The 12,510-nt window shown below is 35.7% G+C and overlaps 2 protein-coding genes across 2 annotated transcripts; one reads left to right on the plus strand and one right to left on the minus strand.

The window, feature by feature from the left end:
• Window positions 1–1,146: 1,146 nt before the first annotated feature.
• On the minus strand, window positions 1,147–2,785 carry socs4 (suppressor of cytokine signaling 4). Its single transcript, XM_016476813.1, has 2 exons — window positions 2,686–2,785; window positions 1,147–2,312 (listed from the first exon to the last, which is right to left on the minus strand). Exons 1-2 carry the CDS (start codon window positions 2,783–2,785, stop codon window positions 1,147–1,149), a joined length of 1,266 nt encoding a protein of 421 aa, XP_016332299.1.
• Window positions 2,786–8,959: 6,174 nt separating this feature from the next.
• LOC107680768 (glucosamine 6-phosphate N-acetyltransferase-like) lies at window positions 8,960–11,626 on the plus strand. Its single transcript, XM_016476812.1, has 6 exons — window positions 8,960–9,069; window positions 10,522–10,685; window positions 10,775–10,837; window positions 10,913–11,040; window positions 11,174–11,235; window positions 11,373–11,626. The coding sequence occupies exons 1-6, from the start codon at window positions 9,062–9,064 to the stop codon at window positions 11,512–11,514; spliced, it is 567 nt and encodes a 188-aa protein (XP_016332298.1). The 5' UTR covers window positions 8,960–9,061; the 3' UTR covers window positions 11,515–11,626.
• The last annotated feature ends 884 nt before the right edge of the window (window positions 11,627–12,510 follow it).

Consider the following 12,510-nt stretch of genomic DNA (forward strand, 5'->3'; position numbering starts at 1 on the left):
AGCAACTAGTTACATATAGCTAAATTACGTAATTTAATTACAAAATAAATGTAATTGTAATCAGTTACAGTTACTTATGAAAATGTTAACGATTACAGAGGGGGGTTACATCTGAATATTTTCTCACACACACACACACACACACACACAGATTTAATTGATATCTTTCATAAATTGCATAGACTGCTCTAAAATATGAGACACCGTTGTTTCAGGAGTTTAGGACACATGCTTATTCGATAACTGTTTTATTTCCTATTTGGATGATGTATATTTATTTTTAAGTTTAACTGTTTTTCCAAGCCTTTCTTAGATGCCAGTGTTTCCTGTCATAGCTGTGCAAAGACTTGATTTCAAAAACAGTATCCTATTAAACTATCTTGTTATGGTTTTAAATGTGTATTTAATCTCAAAACAATCTCAAAGTAAGTCTGATTTTGCGGTGGTTGTGCTTTAAAATGAAATTATGATTTAATTAAATTATTATTAAATTATTATTTAATTAAGGTTTTTGAAAGTCTGACCGTAATTAGTTGATGAGTCCTACTGTGATGTTAACCCTGGCTGGTTTACATGTTTCAAAAGATTAACAGTTGAAAACATTACATATTTAGAAAAGTAATAAAAAATGTAATCAAACGTAATGAATCACATTACTTTTTAAAGTAACTGAAATAGTTACACTACTTATTAGATTTTAAATAGGGTAACTTGTAATAACCTATCACATTTCCATAGTAACCTCCCCAACACTGTGCGTAAAATAATTCCATCAGGGGTCTCAGCTACAGCTAAATGTTAAAACAAACTTAAAGGGGTCATATGATGCGATTTCAAGTTTTCCTTTCTCTTTGGAGTGTTACAAGCTGATTGTGCATAGATAGGTAATTCTGACTTTGCTATGACAATCTGGCGCTTCTGAATCAGCTACTGTTTTGTTATTAGTTTAAGTATTTGCTATTGACTGTTCAAATGCGGAGTTTTGCGCATCGTGTGCATATCTTTGGTTTTCACAAGATTATGTTAGAAATATAAACTGTTTTTGTGCTGTATGATAACTACGTCCACCATGTTGTGTTGAATACATTTGTTGTGCCTTTCAATCTGTCAAATCAAGCAACATGTAGTTTTGTCTCATTTCTGTTTTCAAACAGCACAAGCTCCATTGCACCTATAGTGGTATTGCCTAAGGAAGTGTCTCAAACTGTAGGGTAAAGGCAAGGTGTCAATGCCCTGATACGTTGTACAGCTACAGATGACCGCTCTGCACATGTGCTGCAGAGAGAAAGGAAAGCTCCTAGCTAGTGGGCGAGAGAGAAGAGGTTCAAAAAATAGGCATGTGGCCGGGTCACTGTAGTGCTTCAACAGGCCCGTGACACTGGAATCTCTGTACATACAAGGGTCACGGCCATCAAAGCTAAAGCGCTTCCCGTTTTGCTCTATTCGAGCATGGAGGGAGCGGTTATAGCGTCTGAAGCTAACCGAGAAGAGGTATTCGTCCTGGGCAGAGTCTCGGAGCAGAAAGGTCCCCTCTGGTTGCCCTTCCAATAGTTGCTCAGCTTCAAAACGATCCAGGACACCCCAATAACAAGGGCTGTTGTTGATTTGAAGCAGATCAGGAACCAGGATGTAGTCAGTGTGGGCGCAGCACTGGGCGTCTCCATGTGCAAAAGAAGGATCCCAGTCATCCAGACTAGAAGCCCCAGTAGAGCGGATCTCCTCCCATGAAATGAGCGTTGGAGGAGAGGAGGATAACAAGGGACATTTGGGTTCGGTTTCAATGCTTAAAGAAGGTTTGGTATGAGTGCCATGTTTCTTGATCAGATGCCAACACTGAGCCAGTTCGGATTTCGGAGAGAATGGACACTTGTCCTCCATGAGCTCGGACACATGAATCTTCCGTTTGGACCAAAGAAGGACGGAGAATGGACGTGAGGAACTGGACTGGTGGTGATGGTGGTGGTGATTGCGAAGAGGGAGACACTGGCCGACGGCATCCTGAAACTTCTGCCTCAGAGACCGGCGGGACAGGGCTTTCCTGCAAGGAGAGTCCAAATCCGGTTCTCCAGGGATTGTGCAGCTGCACTTTCGCTCTCGACGTCTCCGGGGACAAGAAGCAGAGCGTACAGTCTGGTCGTCTATTCCTTCCACCTCTTCCCCTCTGGGCGCTGTCTCATGGCATGACCCACGGGAGCGTTTTTTAATACTGCGGATGTAACTATCAGCGCTCCAGCTCCGCAAGTTCTTGGGACGTGTGTCTGAGTTTTTGGGCTTCCTCTCTGACATTGCTACAGGCCCTTTTTGGAAAAGTGCTGCACAGAATTTAAAAATAAATTAAGATTGGCAAAGAAAAATATGAAGAATACTAATAGTATTAATGCTACTAGTACAAGGCATACAATATTACAAAATTAATGAATTCAGCATATATTTATGCACAGACGATTCATAACTGACTACAGTACCAAATACAATTTTTATGGTGATTTTTTTAAGGAAATAAACAGGATTCTATTCATATGTTTTATTTGAAAGGAACACATTATTTATATCATACTTCAAATAAAAAATATAACTAGTATGCACATAACAACTATATACAAGTAACAGACAAAAAACTTTAACCTTTTAAGTATCTTTTATATGAAAGAAATCCAAATGTATCCTACCTTCAGAATGAAATGCTGTAGGAAAATCTGCTGTCCTCACAGAGGAGTGATGAATTTTTCCATGCCTGAAGTTCGTGCAGTGAGAGCTCGGCATGAACTGAAGGGAGGAAGCGCATCCCTCCTATTTAAAACCTCTCAAGTATCAATTCCTCAGAGGAATACTTGCCCTTCACTGGACGGAAGGGGTACTTTTGTCAATGACAGTTATCATATCTAATGATGAATACGCTGTCCTGAAGAAATGACATTGAGAATTTTAAATGAGTATAGGATGTATAATCTATATCAGTATTAGGCTATCATATCTATTATAGCTGTTATATTATTATAGGCTGTTTTAATTGCAAAAAATAAATAAAATTGAAAAAGTGCAAAAATGTGTCCATCTCTTAAATAAGCCACAAACCCACAACATTAAAATCTTTTAAAATGTATTAGCTCTTACCGTGAACTTTGACTGACCATCAATGAATCAATGAGCTAAATGTAATTAGTCAATAATAACGGACATCTATTTACAAGGACAACCTTGTTAGGAAGGAAATGGGAAATCTCCGAACAGACACTGAGAGCTCTACTTCATGGATCTATTGATTGATATGTGCCCTGCTTAATTTGGGAACATCCGGCAAACATTTGCCATCACAAAGGCAATTTTTGACACCCATTTCAGACGGTGGTCAGGGGTCCATTCCTAGTATCCACCCAGAAAGTATCAAATATCAAGAGTAATATCATAGGGATGCAGTTCCGGCCTGCTAAATGGATTACAAAATAAATTCAATTCTTTATGGCTGTGAAGTCATTAGGTGATGTCATTCTGAAATGTTAAAATATTTTACTCTCATTTATTTAATATCACAGGCACACTACTGTATAGCTATGAATTATTCAGCAGGACACTGTGCATCTTCTTTTTTTACATTTTCATTGTAATCAGTCTCTCTCTTATGTGTGTGAGGCCAGCAGGATGGCATCCAAGAAATTGAGTGATGAATTCTCTTGCGATCTGTTAAAAGTGGTTGATCAGATCAATGTGTAGAGGCACAAATGATTCAGTTGTTCCACTCAACCCCCTCTCATGTCTTACAGATGTAAGAACAATGAAGAACTGTTATGTATTCAGTCCTTTCTCTTATAAATTATGCTATTTTCCCTTTATGTTGTAGAACTTAACAGATCTTAAAGGGATAGTTAACAATTTTTTTTGTCATAATTTACCCACCCTTGTGTTATTCCAAAACTGTAAGAATTTATTTCTTCTGTTTAACACAAATCAAGATATTTTGAAGAATGTTGTTAACCAATCAGTTGCTGGCATTGACTTCCATAGCATTTTTTGTTTCCAAGTGAATGGCTACCAACTTGGCTACTTCTTTCCACACTTGCTGCATGAAACACAAAAATCAACTAAATTATCATTTTAAGTAAAGCAATAAACATATCCCAACATTACAATATTATAAGTTATAAAACCTGACTACAAAATATTAAATTACCAGTGACAACAGTGTAAATTAACTGCCAAACTGTCAAACAATACAACCATAATTATTTATGCTCCAGTGCATGTTGGGAAGGGGGTAACAGGACTACAAAACCACAAAAAATTCAACTTACCTGCTTACCAGCTTATCTGTCATTGTTGGTTTGACCTATAAAAAAAAAAAAGTATGTTAGAATAAAAAATTGCATTGAGATGTATTACTTGCATTCCAGGAATTAACAAAAAGCTACAATAAATAATTGACATTTTTTTAGCATAATTTACTTCTATTTATCATTTCAAAATGTATTCTTACAGTGAATTCTATCACTTGGCAGATAGCATCGTTTATAACCTTCCTGCCCCATGAATTACCAGACTTTTACTGCTTCTATCAAATACTTGGACTAAATTTGGAGTCCCACCAGACCACACAGAGCAGAAGCGAAGCATGTTTAGCTGGAAGAAGTAACAGGATCAGACAACTGGGACAAGAATCTCCTGTATCACATGTGATATGTGCACAAATCTGTAGGCTACTGTATATCTGTATGCTAGATAGAAATCATCTTCAAGCAGAAAGAGGACAGTAACTCAGTATGCCAATTAACATGGCACAGTTTATCAAAAAGAGGGAACCTTGCCAAGCAAGTCTCAGATATGCCAGCTATTACTGTCCTATCGATCTGATGCACAGCAGAGCAACCATGGACATCATGAATTTTTCATTTGATTGTGTTGTCAAACTGTAAGACTAAGACCATACAAGCCTCACCCTCTTTTTATGAGCACTTTTTTTTTCAGTGTACATTCTCAACACCTCCCTAAAGACTTGTTTATGGTAATACAGAAGTTTAAGGCTCTCAGTAAAAGACTCCTGCAGCCATAATGATTCCATTGTCTGCACTGGTTTGCAGCGTGTCTGGCCGATAATATCGCATGACCATCATTCAAGTGTAGATGCACTGATGTTGCTTCAGAACGGTAGCTCTTTGAGTGATGGAAAGTCTGTAATCAAATCAGCGGGAAGTCTCTGGCTCCATGGCTCTTGTGTTCATGTTCTCTCCATTGATCTGTGTCAGTATCTGGACAGCTTCTGTAACAGCTGTTGCAGCTGAGGTGCTCTGGGTAGTGTTAGTCCGTGTTATGGTGCTTGGAGAGAAATCAAATTGCCTTGGTTTGCTATAAGTTATTTTAAAGTCAAAGTGTGTCAGTTTTCAATGTTAAAATACTTTTTAATATGCAGTCAAGTGAGTAAAGCATTTGCAGACTGATTTGTCTCTATGTCAGTATACATCGCTCTATTTGTTTAAGCAGCTCAGCTCAACATAGTGACACTGGCTCAACCAATGGTGTGAGTTTGGAGGCTGACCAGTGGCGGATGGGGAAGTGTTCTGGAAACCTGTTTGAAGTCAAACAATGTTGGTACTTGAATATCATAGAGATTTTGCACTTTTGACTTTAGCCTGTATGCAACCACATTGAACTCCACAACACATTAAAAATACCCAATCAAAACAAAGCTAGGTTAATTTTATACATTTATTTACTTATTTGCAATTCTGTATTGTAAATGTATGAAATAACTTACAATGGGTATTTTAATTACTGAATTAGTTTGAGGTACTTAATTAGTTGTAATTTAATTAATTTAAAATATACTGTGTTATTCCCTCTCTAGCTTGCCTCCTAATCGAGTTTTCCATAAACCCGGCATTGTATATTATGAATATTTTTGGTTCTTTGATTAATTGCTTCTAGTTTCATGAGCAATTTGTCCTTAACCATTTCACTTTACTCAACAAAAAATTCTCATAATGACTATTGAAATTACAAATATAGCATCATATTATTTTATGTACACACATTAAACTGGGCAAGAATCCTATATTGGTCTGTTTTAATAAACATGATCTTGTATATTAAAATCATATATATATATATATATATATATATATATACACAGTCGTGGTCAGACTTATTGGCACCCTTGGTAAATATGATCAAAGAAGGCTGTGAAAATAAATCTGCATTGTTAATCATTTTGATCTTTTATTTAAACAAAATCACAAATATCTAACCTTTCATTGAACTAAAACAATTGAAAATGGGGGGAAAATCTCATTATGAAATAAATGTTTTTCTCAAATACGAGGAGAGTTTGAGTGGCTAAAGACTCTCCAAGGACCACAGCTGGAGAATTGCAGAAAATAGTTGAGTCTCAGGGTCAGAAAACCTTAAAAAATAAAAATCAAACAGCACCTACACCACATGTTGTTTGGTAGGGTTTCAAGAAAAAAAATCAAGAAAATAAAATGCTTTCATCCAAAAACAATCCCCAGCATATTCTGTTGTCAGACACGACTGGAACTTCAAATGGGACTGGCTTCTATGGTCAGATGTAACTAAAAAATTAGCAGACTAGACTTGACTAGACTAGACAAGACTTTTTAAGCATACCAGGGTGATTATGAACATGAAATTATCCAGCCATGGCTTCCTGTTTCACAGGAATATAAATAGGAGGGAAAAACAAAGGCCAAATTCCCTTAATCATCCATCACAATGAGAAAAACCAAAGAATATATTTCTGATGTGCAGCAAAAGATAATTGAGCTTCACAAATTAGAAAGTGACTTTAACCAAAGAGCTAGAGCAGTGAAAATTCCCATTTCCACCATCAGGGCAATATTTAAGAATCTCCAATCAACAGAAAATGTTACAAATCTGCCTGGAAGAGGACGTGTGTCTATATCGTCCTAATGCATGGTTAGGAGGAGAGTTTGAGTGGCTAAAGACTCTACAAGGACCACAGCTGGAGAATTGCAGAAAATAGTTGAGTCTCAGGGTCAGAAAACCTTAAGAATCTGAAGGGTCTGGAGAGATTCTGGATGAAGGAATTGTCTCTGATCTCTTGTCAGGTGCTCTCTAACCTCATCAGGCATTATAGGAGAAAACCCAGAGCTATTATTATGCCAAATGGAGGTTTCAAAAAGCATTGAATAAAAGGGTGCCGTTAATTGTGTCCAATGCGTATTAGAGAAAAACATTTGTCATAATGATATTTCCCCCCATTTTAAATTATTACTCTCCAATGAAAGGTTAGATTTATGTGAATTTTTTAAATAAAAGATCAAAATGATTAACAATGCAGATTTATTTTCACAGCCTTCTTTGATCATATTTACCAAGGGTGCCAATAATTCTGACCACGACTGTATATATTTATAAGGCCAATATTTGCTCTCATTTTCTGTCCATGTACAGTCATTAAAGACCAACGGACTGTATTTCCATGATTTGTATCTTCCACTCAATGTAATGATCCATGGTTTAGTCATGTGAACTAGTATATCAGCTTTCTGCAGGCATTTTTTGTGCTCTCAGCCTCACTATTTCCCGCAAGCTTCATTCAATACCTGCTGTCTCTCTGCTTCCCTTTTCATGCAAGTTATTGAGCTTATTAAGGATGCCTGCAGCATTTTTAAGCAGTAATAGGAGACGCATTATGGAATTACCGTTGTCACAAGAGCTTTGTCTATACCATCATTATTTAATTAAATGTGTGCACCATATTGACAAGCCACACCATTAAGCCTTATTTGCTAATTTGTTTGCAAATTAAATTTTTAAATGTTGGGGAGGGCATTCTTAAAATAGAGAAATTAACTATAAAAATAACAATAATAATTAAAATCTTAAATTGGATTTTAAGCTTAATTTCTCTCTCTTTTTTGCTGTGGTCTGTTTTGATATTATAATATTTGATATTAGAATGCTTACAGTGCAAGTACTTCCATGAGACTTGGGATCAATGGAAGGTGTTTCCTTCTCAAATTTCTTGTTAGTCCTTTCTGTACACTCACATCCGGCAGATATCTATTGAAAGTTACTTAAAAACACTTGAAAAGATGATTAATTTTTTGTTTGGATGCTTAAGAAAATCAATACAAGAAGGAAGAGAGATGAATTCCAGTAACTGCTGCTGAGTATGTCTGAGCATGCATTTTGCACAGCCTGTCCTTAGAAGAAGTCAAGACAAGAAACGAAGGGGTCAAGGTTGTGCTGGTTAGCATGACTTATTAGTTAAGCCCTGCTGACAGGTTACTAGAAAGCAGTCATTTAAAACTACTAGATAGTAACTAGACCAAATCATCTTTCTCTCTAACATCAGTTCAAAATTAGCTGTGTATTCTCACTAAATATTTATTTTCTGCAAGCAACATATAAATTGCAATTAATTCATTATATTTTAACCAAGAAATCACACTAACATGCGTAAATGAAAAAAAAAAACACATCAAAATAATTTAAATAATTTAAATTAAAAATAAATTGCATTGTTTCCACAGACATTCCATAACAGTTTGTCGCGTAGTCATTATGTTACTGTGGTAACAATAGCTGTAGTAACTGTGGTATTTTGCCAGAAATTATTTACCATAGTACCATAGTAACGTTCATTGTAAAGGTTTGAACACGTCGGTAGTATAGTGGCAGACACCTTTTCAATTAAATCTTGACAGTCCTGTAGAACCAGACGGTGTCAAGTTTTCATATTCAACACTACTAACATCACAGAACCCGTTTGTAAACCTTATATTTACCCTGTTAAACATCTTTTCCTAGACGGATACAGACTGAGAGAGGAGGGAGAGATACCCGTATTCTGACAAGCCCCGCCCTTTATCTTCGAACCAGTCTCTGATTGGACAATTGAGAAGTCGTTACGAACCACAGCAAACAGTGATTGGGTGGAGGACAGGACGTAACGTGCTGGCGGGGAAAATAATAACACAGGTGGAAGTGTGTATGTCACGCTGGAATTTTGAACATCTCTGTAACTGGATTCGAGTTACTGGATTCATTCAAACATTTTATAAAAGCGAAAGCGGTCAATATCCATATGTCTCCGTAAGTAAATGACAAATCGATCTTACATAGGCTACATGAATCTACAACAGTTTGATCGCGAGCTCTGTTGACATTTGATTATACGGATGGTATGGGAATTACAAGATTGAGAATGTAATTTAGGTTGATTTCGTCCCCAGGGAACAGCAGATTGAAATCCAAAGTATGAAATGAATCTGATCAATACCTGGACGTAATATTGTGTACTTTCTACTCTGAATTGTGATCTTTGCCTTCATTTGTTGGGGTTGCCATAAACTGCTTTGAGATTATTTTATGCTCATTACTTGAAATATCATCTTTTCTTAAAAATGCAGAGAAAACAACCTTGGTAGACTAACTGAATGTTGTACTATGTCATACTTTAGAGTTTTGGTTTGTAATATAATAACACACATCGAAAAGAAAGATCTAAATAAGGTGTGTCTGGTGTTATTTAAAACCCTTTCGCACGTGAGTTTAAAATATTCTAGCTGAGCCCCCAGCGTGAGGTTTTTTAGGCGACCGTTATTTTAGAATGTATCGCCTTATTGTTTCCATGGCGACGCGTCATGCTTGTCATGTGACACAACGCAGCCACAATAGATCTGTATTTAAGACTGCAGAAATATGTTAATTCAGTATACACATTATCCCACCGTTTACAATTGTGACTGACCATAAAATACAAATTTTCACACACTTCCAAAAAAAAAAATTATTGATTATTTCAAAGGGTTACTAATGACACATCATTATATTTTCATGTCTGGGAAAAATTTGAGATTAAATGGGTTAAAATGCGTTTTAAACATAAAGTTAAGTGGTTTTCATTACCCATTTTACTCTTAGTAATTTAATAATTTCATAAATTTCATAATTTAAAAGTTTAGTGCAGAAGTATCGAATCGGTATCGATATCGACGATACTGCCTTGAAAAATATCGGTATCGTATCGAAAACAAAATAAGGGGTATCGCCCATCCCTAATTTAAATTCAGCGGTTGATGACGTGACGCACTGAAAGTTTTAATCACACTGGTGTGATCGTACGCGTTAAAGGGTTAATATCATTGAGATACTATTATAGTTTTTATTTAAAAAGTATTCATTTTAATTTATTTATTTTAGTTTTTTAATTATCAGTTTTATGTTTATATAGTTTTATTCATTTTTATTTCAGGGTTATTTTAATTAAAACATTTAAATTGAACTATTATTTTAATAAAGTTAAACTAAATGAAAATGAGATTTGTTTCCTTGGCAACTAGCTGAATTAAAATTAGTTTTTTAATATTTCAAGTAACAAAAACGTTTTTGTATGGTTTAAGTTTTACTTAACAATAATAACAGAAGTTTGACTTTGATTTGTGTTTAAATGATCAAAGGCCAAATAAATTGTTGCCAGTACGCATTTATTGCCAGGGATTCCTGATCCGTGACAAATTCATATTAAATTGTATTTGATTATAGGGCCTCTAGAATGTTGCTCGACGAGACGTCTCTGTTTGATCCTTCTCTGCTTCAAGAGCTGGACTGGAGCAGCAACACTGTCTCCTTCTCTCCTGCTATTTCTCCCTCTCAGCCTGGAGAAGGTCTGGTCCTCCGTCCTCTCTGTACTGCTGACCTAGACAGAGGTACTGGTTACCGTTCAACAATCTGCCCACTCATGTTCAGTACTTCCAACAATCAGGATAAACTTGTTTGTCTTTATGGATTTTTTTAGGCTTCTATAAGGTCTTATCGGAGCTCACAGTGGCTGGGGATGTCACAGAAGAACAGTTCAAAGGTACTGCACGTTCCTAATGCAAAACATCTCGCATTTCTTCATATATTAAAAAAAAAAAAAACTTTTTTTTTTTAGCACAATTTGAACATATGAAGAAATCTGAAGACTATTATGTCATAGTGGTGGAAGACACAAATATTGGACAAATTGTTGCCACAGCATCACTCATCATAGAGCACAAATTTATCCATGCTTGTGCAAAGGTACTTAACATTTTAATGTATTTGACTTAATATTTAATTATAACTTTAAATATGTATTTTGCAATTGAGCTTATTTTTTGTATTTTCATGGTGCAATATATATATTTTTTTATTTTATTTTTTGTCTCGGAAGAGGGGGCGTGTGGAACAAGTGGTTGTGAGTGATGTATACAGAGGAAAACAGCTGGGAAAACTGTGAGTTTGAGACACTTTTACATTAGTTTTAATCATAAGTTTCAAATATTATATATTCACAGATACTGTATTTTCTTTCAACATATCTATATCAAAACAAAGTACTTTGAACATAATACTTTTGCTTTTGTTTTTAGGTTGGTATCAACATTGACTCTCCTCTGCAAAAAATTGCAGTGCTACAAAATAACGCTGGAGTGTGTGCCAAACATTTTGGAGTTTTATAAGAAGTTTGGCTACTCCACTTCAGATGAGAAGCATGCAGTGCTGGTTCTTTGACTGAATCCAAAGGAATCTTGAACATCACAGAATGTTTGCTTTAGAACTCTTAATCTGTTCTATTTTCTGAGATCGGACTACCTCCAACTTGCACCTTTTTTAGCCAGCAAAATAAGAAAAACTTGATACTTTGGTGACAAGTTTTGTCACAACAAAATATTCTGAAATATGCATTTTTAATTCACTACAACACAGAACAATGTGCATATTCATGAACGTTTCTAAATGTCCGCAGTCATTTTGTTTCCAAATATACCATTTAAAAAACAGTTTGAGTCAAGTCACCTTTATTTATATATCAATCAATCTTTAGTACAGACTCAAGGTCCAAAAAAAAAACAAAAAAACAATACCAATGTCTCCACAGCTTTGACTGATACCGTGTAGTAATAACCCTTATATTTGATAGACCCACAATAATCTAATTTTTTGAAGCATTTAGCCGGCAGATAAATCTATACATAAGATTTCGTAACAGTGCTTTAAAAGTGATTACTCTTGCACTCACAAACATTTCACTTGCACTATGCCATCTAGGCCTCTTTAGTCAAATTCTCATTGCATCATTATAAGCTACTTGCAGCTTCTGTAAACTAGATGTTCTATAGTTGAACCACAGATGAGCAGTATAAAGTGTTGTACAATATGCTTTAAAAAGTGACACCTTCACCTCATCTGAACAGAAACTAAACTTACGTAAAAGTATATTCGCCTGCATATACATCATACGGCGTTGCCTTTCAATATCCTCATCGTCTGTCATGCGTTCAGTGATGAAATGTCCAAGGTATTTTACTTTAGCACACACAGTGAGACTCCTATTAGACAACTTGAAAACTGGAAATGTTATACTTTTATCCTCCTTAGTTCTGCAAATCATAACCACACTCTTATCAGGATTATATAAAATATCATGTTCAAGACCATAATCAGAACACATAGTTAAAAGCTGTTGAAGACCAGCACTGCTAGGACTAAACACCACAAGATCATCCG

The sequence above is a fragment of the Sinocyclocheilus anshuiensis genome, unplaced genomic scaffold (genome assembly GCF_001515605.1).
Source record: "Sinocyclocheilus anshuiensis isolate Anshui unplaced genomic scaffold, SAMN03320099.WGS_v1.1 scaffold869, whole genome shotgun sequence".
In the NCBI taxonomy this organism is placed as follows: Eukaryota; Metazoa; Chordata; class Actinopteri; order Cypriniformes; family Cyprinidae; genus Sinocyclocheilus; species Sinocyclocheilus anshuiensis.

Bases quoted from the DNA above. Each gene is read 5' to 3' on its own strand.
- LOC107680768 (XM_016476812.1), top strand. The intron at 11,041-11,173 runs GTACTTAACATT...TTGTCTCGGAAG, and splicing joins TTATCCATGCTTGTGCAAAG to AGGGGGCGTGTGGAACAAGT. The intron at 11,236-11,372 runs GTGAGTTTGAGA...TTTTGTTTTTAG, and splicing joins GGAAAACAGCTGGGAAAACT to GTTGGTATCAACATTGACTC.
- socs4 (XM_016476813.1), bottom strand. From the start codon at position 2,785: ATGCGCTTCCTCCCTTCAGTTCATGCCGAGCTCTCACTGCACGAACTT. The intron at 2,313-2,685 runs GCATTTCATTCT...AATTCTGTGCAG, and splicing joins GGACAGCAGATTTTCCTACA to CACTTTTCCAAAAAGGGCCT.